Source organism: Prosopis cineraria, unplaced genomic scaffold, assembly GCF_029017545.1.
Source record: "Prosopis cineraria cultivar Desert tree isolate PC_DT_omini unplaced genomic scaffold, ASM2901754v1 PC15, whole genome shotgun sequence".
Classification (NCBI taxonomy): Eukaryota; Viridiplantae; Streptophyta; class Magnoliopsida; order Fabales; family Fabaceae; genus Prosopis; species Prosopis cineraria.
In genome coordinates, this window is record NW_026555346.1 from 3,145,112 (window position 1) to 3,165,990 (window position 20,879).

The window sequence follows — 20,879 nt, forward strand, 5'->3', positions numbered from 1 at the left end:
TAATTAAAATATTAGTAATAAAATTTAAAATATTTTTAATCTTTATAATTTTATTTTTTAAAATATAAGGATTAATATTTAAAAGGTTGAAACTTTAAGAATTAAATTATAAGAAGTAAAGTTTAGAAATTGAGTTATAACTGACTCAAAATTATAATGACCAAATTATTAATTTTTTTATTTAAAAATATAAATTATAATGTTCTAAAATTAAAAAGAAATAGCAGAAATTCTAATTTTAAAATATAAATATATATTTTAAAATTTCAATTCAATTTAAAAAGTAAAAATAATTTCTTAAGGATGAAACAAAAACGCCTGAACCTGTATTTTAAGGACTTATCAAAGTTATAAAGTTTAATTTCTTTAAAAAATATCGGTTTTTTAATCTAAATTCTTATAAAATTAAGTTTAAATAAGGGGTCGTCAATAGGGCTTTTATTTCCGGCTCTAATGTCAATTAGTAGGCAAATAAAATAACATTTAAAATGAACGTGTCACGGCTAATGGACTCTTGGATGCCGGTGGGTCCCCATCCAGCAGTACGAAATAAAAATGCTTCGGTGGCCTTAAAATCTGGAAAAACCCAAAGCAGAGTATCCGAGCCAACATCTAGTCTGATGTGGGCCACACCCGACTGTCCCCAAATTTCAAAAGCAACTTCCTAAATTACCATAACATCCTCGCCTCAGCTGGTCCCAAATCTCATATATCATCATCAATATAAAATCAAACCCCGCATAAATTAACCTCGCTCTGCTTCTATCATAATAAAAGATATTTATTTTTAATGTTGTTTGTTTATCCGACGTTTTCGGGGGAAAGATCGGTATTTCTTGAAAATTCAAAGCACACGGGGGCAAACAAGACCAGCTGGGCACCAACGTCGGAAACTCTTCATCATGGAGAGTGTGACCGATAGAAGGGGGCAAAGCAGCCACTCCTGATCTTTCTGTCTAACAATCCAAGCCCTTTTTGCTTTTTCTCTCCCAAATTTCTACTCTCCTTCTAGCTCTTCGACGCTGGCCTGAAAAGAAAACGCAATCAATCCCAGACCCCTGAAGTCCTCTTCTTTGCAGGGGAGAACTCGACCCTTCCTGTTTGTACCTCTGATAAGCTTTGCCCCTCGAATCTTCCATCTTTCTGGAAATATTCTTCGGTAGTTTTCCGTCCCGAAGGCCAAGACGTTTCCTTTGCGAGAGTAAAAACGAGCTTCGTTTAGCCTTCTTTGTCAACTTCAAAGGCAAACCCTGCGCCGGAAATATATCTATTTTCGGGTTATCTGGGTGTTTAGCACTGACGTTGCCACGATGCCCAATAAAAAATCTACCTTGCGAAGCACTATTCTCTTGTTACTTTTGCAGGTTTTGAATTTGATGAATGTCGCTCATGTGAGGTGCAAATCTACAATCGAGCCCTGCTCCAACTCTGACTCCTGCAATGCTCTGCTCGGGTATACCCTCTACACTGACCTAAAGGTCTCTGAGGTGGCTTCTCTCTTTCAAATTGACCCAATTGCTCTTCTGACTGCCAATGCCATTGACATTTCTTATCCCGACGTGGAGCATCACATTCTTCCCTCCCGGCTCTTCCTCAAGATCCCTATTGCTTGTTCGTGTGTTGACGGAATTCGCAAATCGGTGTCGACCCACTACAAAACTCGGCCCTCTGACACTCTCTCTTCGATTTCGGATTCGATATATGGTGGTCTGGTGTCTGCTGACCAGCTTAGGGATGCCAATTCGATAAGTGACCCTTCGGTACTGGATGCAGGTCAGAATCTTGTCGTGCCGCTTCCATGCACTTGCTTCAATGGTACCGATAACTCTTTGCCTGCAATCTATCTGTCGTATGTGGTCCAGCCAATCGATACTTTGGCCACAATTGCGGCGAGGTACTTTACCACTCTGACTGATTTGATGAATGTCAATGCCATGGGAAGTTCAGCTATCAACGACGGTGATATTCTCGCTATACCGATACCCGGTAATTTCTGGTTCTACTTCTGCTTGTAGAGTTTAGCCTTTTCTTTTCAGGTACCTCTGTTCTTCTGTTTAAACTCGTAATAATTCTGAGTGTTTTCCTGTTTAAGCTTTTATCAGTTGATTTGTCATGCTTTTCAATTGGTGCTATTATTCATACAACTTGCAAGAAGTTTCACCGTAATGTTGACAAATTGATTATCACTTGGGAAATAATATTTGTAATGTTAATTTTACTTCAGCCTCTAGCGTCCACTGCTGTGCTGTTCAGTCTCTAATTCTGTTTCTCATGTTACAGCTTGCGCATCAAATTTCCCAAAATATGCCTCTGATCATGGTTTGCTTGTCCCTAATGGAAGCTACGCCATCACAGCAGGTCACTGCGTGCTATGTAGCTGTGGGCCGCGAAATTTAAAGTACTATGCAACTTCATTTCTCCGTTGGTTTCTATGATTTCCTCTTTTTCTTTATTATTATAAATCTGGCTTCTCTTTCATAGACTGCTAACCATTGCATTTGGGTTTCTCCGCAGTTTATACTGTATGCCTGCTTCTCTGGCTGTATCTTGTTCCAGCATGCAATGTAAAAGAAGCAATCTCATGCTCGGAAATGTTACAGCGCAGCAGAATAGTGGTGGTTGCAGTGTTAGTTCTTGCAATTATGATGGTTTTGCTAATGGCACTATAATAACAGCGTATGTCTATCCTGTGCCTGCTGGCTTTTGTCCGGGATTTGCAATATGGACCTTTTTTGCTGGACTTGTACATGAATTGTAAGCTCATTCAATCTTTCTCATCCTGCAGATTGTCTACATCTCTTCAACCTCGATGCCCAGGTACGTGTGGTGTTAAGTTTTTTGTTTTCACGTCCACTAATCAAGAGAAATTCTGATTGCGTGTTCACTCGAATCATTGTATTCCACTAAGCGTCCGTCACTTTTGGGCAACATCAGTCAACATAGTTTTGGAAATTAAAGCAATGACAGTAGGCATAGCAACCGAGGCCTAGCTCCACCTAGGCATTTGGATGAATGCCCTCAGATTAATTCCGAACATGCTCCCAACCCCTACCACCCACCCAAAAAAAAAAAAACAGAGAGAGAGAGAGATGTGAGGACAGGGTATTGCTTCTTCGTTGGCCGGTCCAATGTGTTAATGTCGGATGTGTCTGCAATGTTTTCATGATGTAGGGCCGCAACAATTTCCTCCACTTACAGCACCGCCTACTTCTGTTGCGAGGGATTCAGTATTTGCACCAGCACCAGCACCAGCACCTCTGTCAGATGGAGCCGGTAAATCATCACCGAAATCATCAGCTGTGCCAAGGTCGTTCCCAGGGTCCCAACCTGCAAATGGCCCTATTAGTGGGCTTACTTCTGGTGCTTCCGGTGCTTGCTCCTTGGTGAATCCACTACCTGCTTTGACATCTGCGCTTGTGTTTTTGCTTGTCAAGTTGATGATCTCCATGGCATTGTAATTTGTAATCTCCGCAGTTTTGAGCCGAGATGGTGGGTTTCCCCTGCCTGTCAGTTTCAATGATCTATCTTTAGTTACATTTCCTTTTCTTTGGCTGTATTTGTACCAAACGGTCTCCAAAGTGATTATTATTAAAACTCAACGAATTTAGTGACCAAACCCTTGGTGAATGGAAGTTGGCCTCTGTAGCCTGCAGTGTGGTCAACTTCAGAGTTCAGAGGTATTTGCTCATGTTGCTGCGAACTTCCTGTATATTTCTTTTATTGAAAGTACACTTAAGTTCGTTTTTCTTATCTGCTTTTGAATGCGGCCGGTAACTTCGGTCGGTTTTGACAACCTTTTTAGAATATTTGGCAATTATTGTTTTGATTGATGACAGACGAGTCCAAATGGAGAGCTTGTAATAATCTATCTGTTCCCAGAGACCATGGTTTACCAGCCTTGCCTTGCCGTCTTGCCGTCTAACTTCCCATGGCCCCCGTTCAATAGCACCTAAACGCTAGAGCAAAACTCGCTTTCTCACCCTGGCCAAGGTTAAAAAATCGCAATTTTACTGAAAGAATGTCACTAGGAAATTATTTTTTTAATTGAGGTTGGTAGGAGATACCGTCCTAATTCCTAATTGTAACAAAGGTCATTGTATGTCGTTCAGAAAATAAGCCATTGGACTTTGTTTATTTCCATAGCCAAAACATTCAACGGTTTAATTCCAAACGAGTCTCTCAGTCACGTCTGCCCCTCATACATCATAATGCCCAAGTAAAGCACCCATAATTTTCGTTCGTATTAAATATTTCACTTGAGTCTTTCTTGATGAATTAGAGAAGTCTCAACTTTCATTCGTGTTAAAAATCTAGGAGTGGCGGGGACTAGGACTTTACCATCAGAGATTACATGCGTCTAATGCATCTCACCTGACATGCCCAGCAGCAAAATTTTCATGTCTACAAATCCAGGCTTAGCATTATCATGCAGAAACCAGATGTTCAATCCAATCAACCAATTCAGCAGTTCCAGAAGCCAACTGACTTTATCAATGTTATTTACAAGTATTAATACTTGTAAGAAGAATTATCAAGTTCATACTCTAGCAACTAGCAAGGCACTATGAGTTCCATGTATACATTTTTACATTTGACATGGCCATGGAACCTCCACTTCAAAGAGCCCTGAGAGCTAGTTTACCGCCAGTATGAATACCCTTAGCAGCAAGTCTTAAAACCGCACGGCTTTTGTACAATCTGTTATCAAAATAAAAAACAAATGAATAAAATGAGGAATGAAACATTTTTCAACGCCCACATTCTTTTTGGGCAATCTCATAAGGTTATTAATGATTTTGAAGGAATGAAGACTTGAAAAATTTAGATGCACTTTAGCTTTGGCTTCTGAAGTGTGGGTTTCCCTACTATCAAATTTAGAATTATTAATGTGTTCTTTTAAGTTCTGAAAAATTAGTTTCCACTTTGAAAAGAAATCCCTTCCCTGTCCCACCCTACCACACATATGAAGGGTAAACCAATAAAAAAAAAAAAAAAACTAATGTATATGCTTGTATGCGGGTCAAAAGAGAGGCGCGCGCGCACAATCACGTGCAAAACAATCACGTGCAAAACGTACGAGGTCCTTGCATAAGTTTTACAAGTCTGTCATGTAGGTCATGGTAGATGATGTGTGGATGTAATCAATTATCAATCAATCTATTTTATTAAATTGTCCAAGCAAGCTAAACATTTGCAGACATGGATAGAGTCATACCCAGCCAAAGCTAGTCCCCAGGTAGACAGTGCATAAAACATCTTCCCTGCATGCCAAATATCTATTACCCTTTCCAGTTTGCTTACGCCACCCAATGCCTTCAATAAAGCTGTGCATCAAACGATTTAAAATATAAAAGATGCCAAAATATTGCCACTTCATTGCACTAGCAACAAGACGCAATTCTACACTTAATCCAAGACCAAATCAGAGCAAGGGAAAAGGATTCAAGATCATATCAGAGCAAAGGAAAAGGATATCAAATGTTCAAACTCCAAAGAAAATTAAATATGTAGTTATCGGAATTAGAAACGTTAAACCACAACAACGAAAAGGAAAAAATCAACACAGTAAATAATTATCGGAGAAAATAATAATTACACTATTTTGAACAACAGTTACCACTAGACGAGTAAGATTAGATCAGCCGTGGAACAAGCTCAAATATTCTATAAATAATTATTTTCCTGTACAGCATAAGCTTAAATGGGCTGGGCCAGAGGACCTTGACCCAGTCCATTCAAGCAATAACATATAACAAATTAAGATGCAAGCTTTTTTTCTTACAAATTGGATTAAGGGAATGTAATAGACAACCCATACAAGATACAACGGAGGTCGACCAGAGACTTACTTTTCCGTAGTTCCTCTGGTGACAAATTCTGCAATCAAAATGAAAGAAACAAAGTTAGATACAGCAAATAGAAATAACAATCCATATAAGTGTGAACATACTCGAGCTTTCGGGTTTGACAGAATGCACTTAGCCATAAAGTTGGCAACTCCATCTACCACATGTTCCTCACCAATGACTACGTAATTTTCATCGTCAATTCCACTCCATTCCTCAACATTGCTCAGTTCGACTTCATCTTTGACCCACACCCACCAGCTCGGTTCTTCAGAATCAACACTGATCAAAATATCCACAGACTGATAATCAAGCTCTGCCGTAGAACGGCAGCAGCGTAAAGTTGTCAATCCCAAGTAGTTGCATAGATGACATATAAAGTCATTAATTTAACTTCTCGCCCCCAACCCCTGACCAAGATATAGTCAATACCTGTGGCCTCCTTAAAAGGAAATTCATTGCCTCCATCAATACAACATCGTTGGAGGCGCTTAAGCTGCGTCAGGTACTCATCAGACCTCAAGGTATCAACTAATCGACCTTGCAGCTATATTAACAACAAGAACACATAAACAGAATGCAAGATACGAATAGGGAGCGGGATAGCATATCCAAAATGAACGAAAAGATCTTTTGTTATTAAAAATAAATAAATAAATAAATAAAAGTAGGCTCATTTTGTTCCCTTTTCATTTAGCTTGCAGCAATACCAATTGTTAGAAAACTAGCAGGATTTGTATAAAAGCTAACTATTCCCAAGAACGAAGTAACATAAGAGGGCATACGTCTGGAGGACAATCATTCAAGAATGAAGGTGATTGAGAAAGCTTGTGAAGCAACACCAAATTCTTCTCTAGCAAACTCCTCAGGCGCCGATTTTCGGATCGAAGTGACTCCAAATTTTCATCGTTTTCGTTTGATGAACTGTCAGAATTGCCGTGGTGGCGGAGATGGTGACTGCATTCCACGGCAGTCCAAGCCACATCGGCAACCTCCAGCACCGTCTTGGCCACCTCTACGGCGCTCGGGCTCACCATAATTGCAGGGACTATGAATCTCGAACCCGAATTGGGCGAATCGTTCGATTGGGAAATTGGAAACCCTAATTAAGTTTTCTGCCAAGGCGTTCTTCGCTTCCTTTTTTCCGCGCCGGGGAAGGTGTTCTTAACGTTTGCGCAAAGTGAAATAGAAATACTCCTTTTACTTTTATTTATAAATTATTTTTATTAATTTTATTAATATTAATATAATAAAAATATAAATAATAAAATATATTAAAATTAAAATTATAAATATAACTCTTAAAAAATAAATGAATTATATAATATTATTTTTTTTATTTTTAAAAAATAATTTAAATATTTTATTTATAATAAAATATTACTATTAATTTAATAATTTATAAATTTATTTTTTTAAAAGATTATTAATAATGTAGATCGGAGGGAGTATATCTTAGAGAAGTTAACAAAAATAAAGAAATAGGGAGGGGGAATTCCGTACGCATGACATTAGAGTACTTGTTCTGATTTTTAACATAAGGCAGCGATTATTTGGCGTTATTGATGTGAACATCCATAATTAAAAGAGAGAATGACATCTAAGACTCATGACAGTCATTTAATGAAAATAAAGTTTCAAGGCATTCTTCTTCCTTTTTATAGAGAGACGATTTTATTAAAAATAAAAATGACACTGCATTATATGAAAGCCATTCTATTTAGAAGACTAACTTTAACATGATGATGGGTTTCCTATTTATTTTTGAGATAAAATTTGAACCATCTAAATTTTAATTTAGACGGTTCAAATTAAAAGTATTTTTTATTATATTTATTAAAATAAAAATTTATAAAAATTATATATATATATATATATCAATTATAAAAATTTTAATATTAAATTGAACCATCTAAATTAAATCTAAACCAAATTAAAAATAAAAAATTATTAAAATTATTGAGACAAGCAGGGAAACTCATTTCCTTTAACATGGACCAGAAACAACAAAAACAAAAATAAAAAAAAACACTAGAAGGCTAAATTTAAAGCTCGTAATAGATTCAAATTAAGTCTTACTATATTGAAAAAGAAAGGACATAAAGAAAAAACAAACTCATCCACGACATTAATCAAGCATGAATATGCAAACCAAAGAAGTTGGAGTTTGAATTTTGAAGACAAAGAGAGTCTTGAAAGAAGCTAAACTTTAATGTGGCAAATCTACCTATCCCTTTGAAGGTGATAGCCATAGCCACAAGAGCATCCCCTGTAGGGTTTTGAAAGCCATTGTCCAAGAGTGTAAGACAGTGATAGTTGATAGATTGCATTGCTAAATGGTGGAATGAGGTTGAAGATATGAATACCACAATAACAGAGCAATTCTAGAGATAAAAAAATACACTAAAAGCTAAAAAGAAGTAGCAAAATAAAACTACTAAAGAATAGGGGTAAAGAATAAAGGAAGGCCTCAATTGGTTATTATAGGCTTGATACAAATGGATCGATTAATCATGAGGGATATGCTACTTATGGAGGGGTCATTAAGAATTCAAGTGGCGATTGGATTATAGGATTCAAAAAATGACTTGGTTTCTTATCACCTATAGCTGTCGAACTTCAAGGTCTTATGGAAGGATTGAGAATTAGTAAACAATATAATTTTACTCATACTTACTATCATGTTGACTATATAACTTTGATCCAGCTTTTGCAATAGGGATGTGTGCCGGATCATCCACTTAGGCAAGAGGTACATAAAGCCAAACAGCTCCTATCTTCAATTGAAGACATACATGTTCAATACTCTAATAGAGAGACCAATCGTGTGGCAAACTATCCTGCTAATGAAGCACATAATGTGACCGATTGTTTTGTCCTTTTAAATACACCCCCATTAGATTGTCTTGGTTTCTATCGTCTGGATAGACATTGTAAATTGTTTTGTTTTCTTTTCATTTAGTGTTAGGAATTTTCAAGCCTAGGCTTGTCTTGTAATTTCGAAGGAAAAAAAAAGGCTAAAAACCCCAAGTTGGGTTTCCCAATTGAAGACTAAATGGAAAGAGAAGTAGAAATCCAAGGAAGGACAAAAGAAAAGAAAAAAATAAGAAGGACAATGAGGTTCGAATTAGCGACAATAAAAGAAACTTGAAGGTAAGTTAAGAAAGAGAAAACCAAAATTTAGCAAAACAAAAAACAAGGGAAAACATATACGCACGCGCCGGAGAGAGAGGGGGGCTAGTTGTTCAAGGAGTTGATGGATTCGAAGGGGTGGGAAATAGTGACGAGAGAGAGAGAGGTGATGGAACTGAAACTGAAGCATAAATGGAAAAGAACAATAATTGAAACAAAAATAGAGAAGCAATCAACAAGGAAGCTATGGTAATGGAACTGACAAGCTAACAATAAGGAAGGAGACTAAAATGGTGGCTAGCATAAGGGAAGAGAAAGAAACTCTCCAAAGAAGAGAGACCAGGCTCTCCAAAGGAAAAGGTAATAAATTTACTCTTAGTTCCAGTACATTTTCAAATGTCACTGAAGTTTGATAGGCTCTTAAATGATTAAAAAATAAATATGAAATTAAAAATTAGTAAGAAGGAAAAAGATATCTCACTCACTCTCACCTCGTCTAAAAAAATTGTCATCCCATGAAAGATATCTTATCAATCTAACTCCACCTCCATCGCTCCATCATCATCAACTATTGTGCATTGAAGTTGATGGATCCTTCATTGGGTTCCAATCTCCAATTTGTATGAATTTGATTCTTACAAGGCAAAAAGAGAGGAAGAAGATATATGGAGAGACAAGGACATAGAAAAAAGAAATGAATAAGTCAAATTTCAAACAACTTAAATCAAAGCAAATCGTGGTAAAACTCAAGATGTTTTGCTGTGAACAATGTGAGAAACATAATGGTGAAGTCAAGTCTAAGATTAAATAGCTATATGTGGAGATATGGATGGGAGAAAGTTGGCAAGTGAAAAAAGAGAAAGCGATGGAATTTTTTTAGGAAAATCAAAACAAATAACACATTTCCACCTCACTTCCCATCATAATGAGAAGGTAAAATTGCTATATTTTGTTCTTAGACAATAGTAGCAATCATCATCAAATAAATTTTGCATGCACTGTGCTAAAATATATAGATTTTTAAAAGTACTCAAGTTCCTTCTTTGTTCTTAAATTTAATTCTTGTCATCACTATCATACACTGCTTGTTCCGCTACCATACTTATAGTATTATCCAATAGTCCCATAAAGCGAACCTGGTTTGTTATAATGCTTTAATTGCTCCAAGTACTAATAGGGCTACTTTACACTGTGGATAAGAAAAAGTGGATGGAGTACTATAACCTAGTATTTTTTAGAAGAGATCAGAGCGACAAGGTACCTTCCTCCTCCTAATTTTTGGTTCAGTAACCAAGGGCATTGGAGTAATTGTATATTTGTTTTTTAATCATTTAAGAGCTAATGAGATCTTGTTGGCGTTTGAAAATGTCTTGGAACTTTATTTACATGAAATGGGTCATCTTAAGACTTTGATGTCATTCTTCCTAATCATGTTGCTAGTACCATTGCTTATGCTCCTAGAGAAACATCACACGTTTAAACAAGCAATAGTCATCTTTTACATTTCATTAAAGTTTGTTTTCTAATTACGAAATAAAATTTGTTTGGCATGCAAGAGTAAATGGGTACAAGTTTTATGTATTATATATATCATGCAAATTATATATAAATAATTTAAATTGTTTGACAAATCGATGATGATCCTTATTGAAATATGTCTGAACTAGAGAGCCTTGAGCAATATAAGAAATATTTGTTGAAATTATTCTGTCATGTACATGATATGAGACAAAAAATTTTATGAGCAAGAAAGAGACCATTTTATTAGCCAGTAGAAAAATATATATTACACATGCCAATTCACCTATAAAACAAAAGCTAGGAAAATAAGTAAACCTGGCATGCAAAATGTAGAGATAAACAAAGCAAAAATATAACATGCCTATGCCCCAAACACCAAGGAAAAAATAAAATAAAAACACTAGCCAACACTTGTTCTCTTACTTGTCTTAGAATTTTAATCACAAGTGACTTCTCCATTTGATATGTTGATCGAGATTTGACAACAAATCCATAAGCAAGGAAGGGGTGGCTGAGAAAACCATCTTTGAATTTGCACAACCTCCCTTCAGGGCTGTGTGAAGATAGTTTGAGGCTTGAGGCAAAATTATTAGTAAAGCCTGGCATGTATAATTGTCCAAAAAAAATGCACTCATTATTTTTTTACAAAATTTTGTATTAAAATTTTATAATATAGTGTCTAATAAAATATTAAATTAATTCAATAGTTAAATAAAAATTAGTGTTGACAAAATGCTCCTACCCCATCTTATATATTGAGATGGAATATTAATAATGATATGGGATGGCAATACATTTTTAGCAAAAAAGATATAACTAAGACTAATAATATCAATGATTAAAGTGAAAAACTAATTATAATTATATAAATTATAAACAAGATTTTTGATGAGGCTTAAAGGTGTCATGCTAATGGTCTAAAGCTACATAAGGTCTTAATAATATTGTCAATATTTTAGGCTTTAGAATAAGAAAATAATAAAATGAAAAGTGAGATCATGAGATGAATTTAATGCGAGTTAATGTAGTGCAAATTAGTATATTATGGATCTCACTATTTTTTTATGTAGCCAATGAACTCAGCTCATTAATTAATGTTATAATGGGAATGATTAGAATTTTTCAACAAGAAAAACAATCAATACTTTTTATTCTCTTTCATCTGCAATTAATTATATAATAATACAAATATCAATTACACAAACATATATATAATAGGGGTATTAATATTTTTTTTAAGGCTTGAGGCAATTGCCTTACTTGTCGTATGGCTTCCACTGCCTCCCTCAAGCCCTTTATCCTCGGGACTCACCATTATTTTATCTTAGAAGTCATTCACTTCTCTCCAAATCTATCTCCAATTCCATAGCTTTCAACAAGTCCATATGTTCTACCATAAAATGGTGAATTAGCCTAAATAGCCCAAACCACCAACAAACTTGCGACAATTACTTCTAATAATCACACCACCTGAAACCCTTTTATTGTTGTAATGAAATACTGCATCAAAAATAATTCTCACCTTCCTATCACTAGGTGCATATCATGTAGAAGCTCTCCTAGTAACATGCATTGTTTAATTGCTCTTCTTCAACCTACTAGCATTTCTATATTCTCAATTGTTGCTTTAGAAAGACACCCCACTACATCAATGTTTATTTATTATGATTTAAATTTTCAGACAACAATTTGATATGGTTAATAATTGCAAAATTAGAAAGTTACAAGCTTTTTTATAAAAAGAAAAGAAGAAAGTTACATGTTTTTTTAATAATTTCAAGATATAACTATCACTTTTAATAAGCACAAAGTTAATTAAATCCGCTTTATATTAACGATTGGAGGGAGTACATTATACTATTATTTTCAAGAACTAGAATAAGGTGTGGATCACATAATTTTTCAAAAAATGCTTATTTTGATACATAATCGAACAAATGGATTTTTTTTTTCATTATTAGACTTTTCAATGTGATTCACTAGGTTATTTTTTATATTTACATTCATTTAATATTTTCTCACATAATTATTTGACCAATTGTTTTGGTATATGATTTTGTTTTTAATATTTGTATTATTTATATTTGCTGTCAATTGTTTCTATAAAAATAACTCTATGTCTCTTGTTGTTCTTGATCGGTGTCCTATAGAATTGACATATTCGTGCGAATTAATTCTACTTAGCAAATTCCTCATGCATACAATGTACCAAAATTAACTCTAGTTTACAGGGAAATGAGTTGGATACAATTGTATGAAATTTTAAACAAGCAATTAAAAACCAGCACTACATTGTGGGCCAGGAAAAAAAACCTCTACTACCTCCAATAACTTCCATGCATTTAATTAAGGAAAAATTGGTTAAAAGGACATAGTTAAAAGCAAAATTGATTATAGGGATAAGATGTACTTGAAGGATCAAGGTTAATATTTTATTCATTAAATAATTTGAATAAATGATCAAAATGCCCATTCGTGTTAATTTTTTTCTAGAAAGGCACAAAATCCAGTTGCTAGAGCTTTGGTGACCGAAGCTTTAGCTAGCGACAGTGAGCCTATTGGAGCTCTAACCTATAGGTGAAGGGTCACCGAAAAAATCAACATCCCTTGATTATATGTAATCATTAAGAATTACATGTAAACTTAACAATCAAAGGGTATAAGGTATTTGGCTCGAGTGCAAGACTTATAATTTAGGTACAAGGCTTTTGGCTTAAGGTGCAGGAGTTATGGCTTCTAGTTTGGGTGTAAGAGGTTTGGCTTGGGGTGTAAGGCTTTTAGCTTAAGCACAAGGGATCTAGCTTAGGGTGCATGTGTTCTGACTTAAAATGCAAGGCTTATGGCTTAGACAATTATATGTAATATCTTGTGGATTACATGTAAATAAAAAACATAGAGAGCACCTACTATCAATGACACTGTACTTACATGTAAATAAAAATGACAACTGATTACATGTAAATCTGTATGAGAAAAAATTCACTAACATGCCTAAGGAATAATTTACATGTAATTTCCAGCGGATTGCATGTAAATCAAATCATAGAAAGCACACACCTATCAATTCTCTAAAATTACATAAAAATGACTATGGATTACATGTAAATTAATATGGAAAAAATTTACGAGCATGCCTAAGGAATAATTTATATGTGATTTAGAAATGATATGTAAATCAAACACATGGAAAGCATGTCATTGTAAATCTCTTAGAATTACATGAAACTGATTGTGGATTACATATAAATCAGTATGTGAAAAAGCTCGTGAGCATGACTAAGGAATGATTTACATGTAATGTGCTAGAGATTACATGTAATATCTAGCAGATTACATGAAAACAACTATGAATTACATGTAAATCAATATATGAAGAAATTCACAAGCATGCCTAAGGAATAATTTACATGTAATATCTGGTAGATTACATGTAAATCAAACACACAGGAAGCACAACATTGTCAATGCCCTTGAATTACATGAAAACGACTTTGAATTATATGAAAATGACTAAGCCAAAAGCTTTGTATCCTAAACCAAATCCCTAGCATCCAAGCCATAGCCCTTTACACCCTGAGCCATAACATATGCACCTTAAGTTAGAAGCCTTACACCCAAATCATAACTCTTGTACCCAAACTATAACCCTCATACCCAAGCAAGAAGCCTTACACTCTAAGTCATAACATGTGCAATTTAAGCTAGAATCTTTACACCCAAGCCATACCTCTTGAACCTAAGTCATAACCCTTGCACCCTTTGGTTTTAGTGCTCTAAATCAAAAAGTATATTATGAGGTGTGAGAATAGCATTATGCCCATGTTAAATTACATCCTACCTTATATAAAAAAAAAGATAAGGAAACACTCGCAATAAATTCTTACTTTTTTAAGTATTATGCATTGTATAGCAAACTATGTTAACTTGTAAGAGATGTGAATTCAATAATGTAACATCGAGGACAACTAAATTGTCCCTAAAAAAATAATTAAATGTGAAGAGAAAGAATGAACAACAATAATTTTAATGAAAAAATATTAATTCCATCAAGTTTGATATATCTTTCTATCAAGTAAAATCAAAATGACAAATAAAGATTTTAAGACACCCCATATTAAATAATATACCATGGGGATTAAAAACAATATTATGATTGTGTTGAATTACATCATAACCTATACAAAAAATGAGGGATGGTTATAAGTACAATCACAATTTCATTCAATCTTTCAAAGGAATTCTTTGGTTGGCATTTCCTTATAACTCACTTGATTTATGATATGCATGAGTTGAATTTACAATAGCTTCTTGACTTGAATTCATTTTTTCTCATATTCAGACAAAACCTTATTTTCTCTTGTAGCCAAATCCTTTCTAGCAGTCATGGCCATGAATGCCTATTCCATATTTGTAGCATTCTTTGCACTTGTTTCTAGAAATGGTATGCTAATTTCATTAGCAAATGCCTACAAAAGAAAAGCAAAATAAAAATGATATAATATAAGGAGTGGCAGATTTTACTAGATAAGAAGTTGTGTGAGAAATCACTTCAAGTATTGGTTTAAAATTGTGATATTTACATTTATTACGTTAATTTATTTCCAATAGCTTGAAAGAATAATAATTTTCAGATTCTGATCCTAAGGAATAAAAGGATTGCAATATTAAATTGAATATTACTTTATCAAGTAGAAAAAAGATTTTAAGGTTAAAATACTCATTGAACCCAACAAGTTCATGTGACTATAAGAGGTTGGTCACATACATGAGCCACTAATAAGCACATTAAAAGGAGAAGTGGAAGCAAAATATTGACAAATTTTAAAGGTGATTTGAGTTGATGAGGCTGGAGTTGTTGAAAAGATGATAAGTCTACTCATTTGTTCTCTATTTTTGGCTATACTTTTAATGGATCAAATCACATCATTTACCATCCATGCAAGTATTTTTGGTTGGTTAAAAAGTCCCATGAACTCTCGCTAAAATAATTAAGAAATATGCAGCGCCTATGAATGTTAATAATGTTTAGCAAAAAGCCAAAAACTATGTAATGATGAAAGTACAGTCTTACTGATTTACAACATTTAATAGAACCACTAATGATGCTCCTTGCCTAATGTATTCTCCAATTGAATCTACAACCATTTAGAAAACTCATTTGCATTATAAACTCATGGAAGCATAAAAAGGGAGGGGGACAAATGCATTTGTCTGAAAATTTATGAAGAATAATTAAATAATTCTGCAAATCAAAATAAGAATCGAGAATAAGTGATCAAGCATTTTTCCACAAAATTTACTACTTCACACAAGTAACAAAGGTAATGTTAATGGCATAGTTAGCTATCACAAGACAAGCAAAAACTATTTAACTCAAATGAGTCAACCATGCTTGGTAGATTTTTCTTCAACCATTTTCATCACTTTGTCATGTTCCCAGTTTTTACACACATTCTCTATCATTAATTCAAGATCAGGCCTAACAAAAAATTATTCTCACACGGCACATCACAGAAAGAGAACTTTATTATCCCTATTTGCAACTTTAAAATAAGACTAATTGAACATCGAGACTCATTGAATCCTATTACCTTTACACTATATATTACAAGAAGACAAGCCTGGATTATGAATGGACATGCTACAAGAACAAAGTTAACTAAAAAATAATAATTGAGGCATGTAAAAGGGGGTAAAAAGAGCAAAAGAGGGATGGAAAGAGAACATCAAGTGTTGCCTTAAATTGATCTTTATGATCATTAACGCAGCATGAGGGAAGAGAGGGGAGTACAAAAGCTAGCCCCTAAATTTTTTATCAATTTAATTACACTTGCATTTTAGAACTAACAACCCTCTAATAAAGACAAAAGTGAGGTGTTGTCATGATCTAGGATTATCTGTCGATGAAAAAAAAATTGTCACATGAATGTCAAGATGCAAATCCACGACCTTTTACTAAAAGTTATTAACAATGTTTCTCGAACAACAAAGAGTAGCACCTATGTACATATTGTTGCATGCAAATTAAAAAACATATATATATATATATATATATCAATATTTTACTACAGAACCCATATTGAATTCATATCACATCCTAGTACATTGGATATCTTATCTTCCTGTTTATGCTTATGGACATTTACATAGGTACATTGCTTACTAACAAACTTCAACCCCTCCCTTTATTACTCATTATTTTCATGTAACAAAAACTTTTAAAAGGTAGTCACATCATACATAACAGTACTAAAGGTTGGAACATGGAAGGTGAATACATCTAGGAATGGTATGAAAGGCCAAAAAAAAATAAACAGAATCAAATATTTTAAAAATAATCGGATGAGGAGTTGCAATGGTAAAATAACAAGTCCCTTGCAAAGGTTATCAAACAATATTTGTATTGTAAAATTTAAAAGCTCGCGAAAAGATGTGATTACTCACTTTGGTAGGATTCGTGAAGAGCTCGGTGTAAGCAGAGCCAGCCATGACCAGAACCACGATAGACACAACTAGCAAGTCTTCAACAATTCATTATGAGGGCCTTTAAGTATGATAAAAAGAACCATCAGAGTGATCACAAATGTCAGAATCCCTTTAGCCATAGCACCAGTATGCAAATCAATTTCAATGATGGTCCTTCAATCATTTAGAGCTTGAGTGAAAATCTCTTGCCGTCACAACTATGCCCAACTTTTCTACCTCGTTCGTCTCTTTGGTTCTTCAATTAGGGATCATCTCTCTTATTTAATTTCTATCCATACTATGAAAAACATTCAATGGTGTTCAAATATTAGTTTTAAAGAAGAGTTCTTTTAGAAAAGAGTTGCATAATTATAGCGACACATAGTCGCACATAAAAAGATGAAAGATTTAAGTTGCAACTCGCATTATCTGCAAGAAATCGTCTCTGATTTACAATATTCTTCTCGCCCAATAATAAAAGACATTTTGGTCCATTCATCTCATCTTTTTTTAAATATTAAAATGAGTCTGGTTCTTCATGATTCTTAAAACCAATTTTGCTTCCAACCATGCCCTTTTCACTGATTTTTCCTATAATTAATTACTTTATCATTATTCTTATCATTATCATTATCATAATCATTATTGTTAATGTATTTCTCTCTTTAAAAAAAAAAAAAAAACCAACGCATCGGTGATGAGTCGTGATCTGAACATCGCCAGTCGTTAACTGTGTTTAGATGAGTGGGAAGGCTCTTGTGTACCCTAAAATTGCTGTACTGGGATTACATCGAAGTAATCTAACCATCTTCTTCGTTTCCGTTCCCACTCCTTCACACAGAAGTCCCGCTATCTCTGCCCTTCTTCCGAGGTTTTAGCTTGGGGAGCTGAACGGGGTCTTCGACTTTTACACTGCAGTAACTCTTGCTGCTGCCCCTACGCTCCGAGACAGCAGAGAATGGCGGAGGAGGCACTAGAAACCGAGACACCTAAGAAGGATACGAGGCGGATGCTCGTGACATCGAGTCGCAGATTCAGACTGCTATGTGCTCTCGCGTTGCTCACTTCAAGGAACAAGCCGAGTACTTAATTCCCCTCTCTCTCGCTGCTTCTCCGCCTAATTGGCTTCAAATTTGAATCAATTATTCGGAGACTACATGTTTTCTTAACTCGGAAAGTTCTCTATACTGTGTAATCATCTTATCGTCAGAATTTTCCCCACTTCCAAATAATTTTTGCCCCTTCGACGGGAGTCTGTGATTTGGCTCACGCATATAAATATGCAAACGTGACGAAAACACCTCATCCTCATGCTGTCATGCACTCTCCACTAGGAGAAAAGTATAATGTTACTCTGCTATCCGTAGTTAGAGTTTCTATGTTAGCATGAATGTTAGCACCTATCAACCTAGCGAACCCAAGAAAACAATGGATACTATCAAAATTCATTGATTGATGTATATCTACAGTACAATAATGATTTAGTGCAATGACCGTAATTTCTCTGCCAAGTGACTACTGATGAATTCTCTATCTGACCTTTTATCGGGATATCTAAAATATTATTCTTGCATTTGTCTTTAAATGCAGTTCTCTGACGTTGAGGGGGTTCGTAGATTGCTTGAGAAAGATCTGGGGTTGGAGCCATATGCATTAGACGTGCATAAGAGATTTGTCAAGCAATGCTTGCTGAAGGTACTTGTTTGCATTAAAAACCTTTTATCCTCACCTAGTGAAACAATGGAAAAGATGTGCTTGGGCCTTCTCATCAGCTTACCACATGATTGCGTAAAAAGGATGCTCATCACCTTTTATTTTGTGCAAATTGAAATAAAATGTTTAGCATGAAATATTGTCATAGGCATGCATAATAAATGAACGAGTGATTTAAATACATACACAGCTAACATTTTATCTTCTTAACCTTTTAGAAAGTATGCCAAAAGGGGTTCTCTGCAATTTCACAAATTTTAGTTGCATTAGGTGTGCTGCTATCATTTGTACATATTATGTACATTATAGGGAAGTTGGTGATGATACTGGGGTTAAACTTGAGCTAACCTTTGTGCATTTTTTTTTAAAATCCGAGTTAATTATCTTGGGCACTGTCCAATTTGGGCGGTGCAGTAGCAGATTACAAACCGATGTTTTATTTGCTCACTCTTAGGGCTGTGCATTGGTAACCTTGGACTTGAATCCAGAAACCCAAATGTTGCTACAAAAGTGTATATTGAGGCACATTATACCAACACTATGTTGTGAGACCAAATTAGGCTATGGTGCTTTATGGTGTCATGGTCTCCTCTTTGTAATGGTTAATTCATGCAATACTTACACCCTGCAAAGTTGGATTCCTGAAGCGATAACCTATTAGATGCATTAGTTACTTCATTTGTTTGGACCCCTGCCCATAGAAAATACAATAGCAATGAGAGATTCCTCCCCTAAATATTAAAGTTCATGGGCACTTGCACTGCAATTTGTTGTTTTAATGCTTGACTATTGCATTAACTTATGGCCCATGCTGTGCTTTGCACATATATGATTATCCCAAGTGTATATGACCTTGGCCTTTGTGTCAAAGAGCACATGCATTGTCAATATTAACCCTCAAGTATGGTTGGTTGCAATTGAAGAAATTAAGAGTCAATCGGGTAAATGAAGCACTACTTGACTTCTACTTAAATTTCATGACAAGCTATTTTACTCTGTTTAACTGGGCGCTCAACGTGCTAAAGAAGACTCAGGTGGACATAATCAATTATTGTAGAGGACTGTGATGTTGGATTTTTTTTTTTGGGCTGCTAATTGCTGTTAGTATAATAGCATTTTGCTTTACAATGTATTATATCGTATTCAATTTTGAAACTTTGATTGTAATAAAGCATGCTTAATTTTGTTCACTAGCCATATATCAATGTTATGTGTCTGTATATTTTTAACCTCTCCTTATTACTGGTAGAGCTTAGAAGGGGTTGGAGATGATAAAGGTCCAAAGATATCTGGGGATACAGGGAAAAAGTGGCAGTACACAGGAGAAAGAAGGATCAACTGAAGAAATCCATTCAAAAAAGGATGTAAAGAATCTTTGTCCTGATGATGAAGATAAAATGGAAGATTCTCCAGTATTAGGTCTTCTACATGAAGAAAAATCAGTTAAACTTGAAACTGAGGAAGCTGAAGGCAATGGCAAAAACGCAATTCCAAGTGAGACCATGATTAAGAAAGCCATTAGAAAAAGATCTTCTTATGTTAAAGCCAATTCAGAGTATGCAACTTATTCTTTTCAAATTTATCTTTCTGTTTTTACTCACAATATTATAGATCTTATTCACCATATTACACAATTCTCATTGTCTACTTTTTTTTATGAATTTTTAAAATTGAGTTTGGACATGGGTGCTGTTGGCTTTCTTATTTCAGGAAAGTCACAATGGCTGGTCTTCGTCGACTGTTGGAGGAAGATCTGAAACTTGAGAATTTGCTCTCGATTCCTAAAAAACTTATAAGCCAGCAGCTAGGGAAGTGAGTGATTTGAGTCCAGAAAGTGTGATTCAGGCTAGTACAGTGTGCACTATGAGATTTTTAACTATTTTTTTTTTTTTTGGAAGGTGTTAAATCTTGTCAAGTTTCAAAGCCTACAAACAGTGCCAAGAAAATTGTTAAGAAAAAAACTGACGCCAAAGCAACTAAAAAGGTCATAGTGAAGAGAGCTCTGATGCCTCAGATCAGCATGCTGAAGAGGACCAGGAACAGGAAAATGAAATTAAACCTATAAAAAGAAGTATTCCAAAAGGGAAGTTGTGGAACTCCCTTGAACCTAGAAAGCGAGACGATCCGCAGAGGAGACTGAATTGTCTTCTAAGAAAAGGATCAAGTCAGCTAAAAAAGCCTCAGAGGACAGCAGAGATTCAG

The 20,879-nt window shown here is 34.9% G+C and overlaps 3 protein-coding genes across 3 annotated transcripts; 2 read left to right on the plus strand and 1 right to left on the minus strand.

The window, feature by feature from the left end:
• The first annotated feature begins 816 nt into the window (after positions 1–816).
• LOC129294492 (lysM domain-containing GPI-anchored protein 1-like) lies at positions 817–3,750 on the plus strand. The gene is made up of 5 exons (XM_054932919.1): positions 817–1,986; positions 2,281–2,398; positions 2,515–2,676; positions 2,786–2,817; positions 3,172–3,750. The coding sequence occupies exons 1-5, from the start codon at positions 1,311–1,313 to the stop codon at positions 3,456–3,458; spliced, it is 1,275 nt and encodes a 424-aa protein (XP_054788894.1). The 5' UTR covers positions 817–1,310; the 3' UTR covers positions 3,459–3,750.
• Positions 3,751–4,400: 650 nt separating this feature from the next.
• Positions 4,401–7,015, minus strand: LOC129294493 (uncharacterized). The gene is made up of 6 exons (XM_054932920.1): positions 6,632–7,015; positions 6,279–6,393; positions 5,951–6,162; positions 5,850–5,877; positions 5,216–5,324; positions 4,401–4,698 (listed from the first exon to the last, which is right to left on the minus strand). The coding sequence occupies exons 1-6, from the start codon at positions 6,881–6,883 to the stop codon at positions 4,617–4,619; spliced, it is 798 nt and encodes a 265-aa protein (XP_054788895.1). The 5' UTR covers positions 6,884–7,015; the 3' UTR covers positions 4,401–4,616.
• Positions 7,016–18,564: 11,549 nt separating this feature from the next.
• Positions 18,565–20,493, plus strand: LOC129294561 (uncharacterized). The gene is made up of 3 exons (XM_054932978.1): positions 18,565–18,659; positions 19,927–20,232; positions 20,388–20,493. The coding sequence occupies exons 2-3, from the start codon at positions 19,946–19,948 to the stop codon at positions 20,491–20,493; spliced, it is 393 nt and encodes a 130-aa protein (XP_054788953.1). The 5' UTR covers positions 18,565–18,659; positions 19,927–19,945.
• Positions 20,494–20,879: the final 386 nt, after the last annotated feature.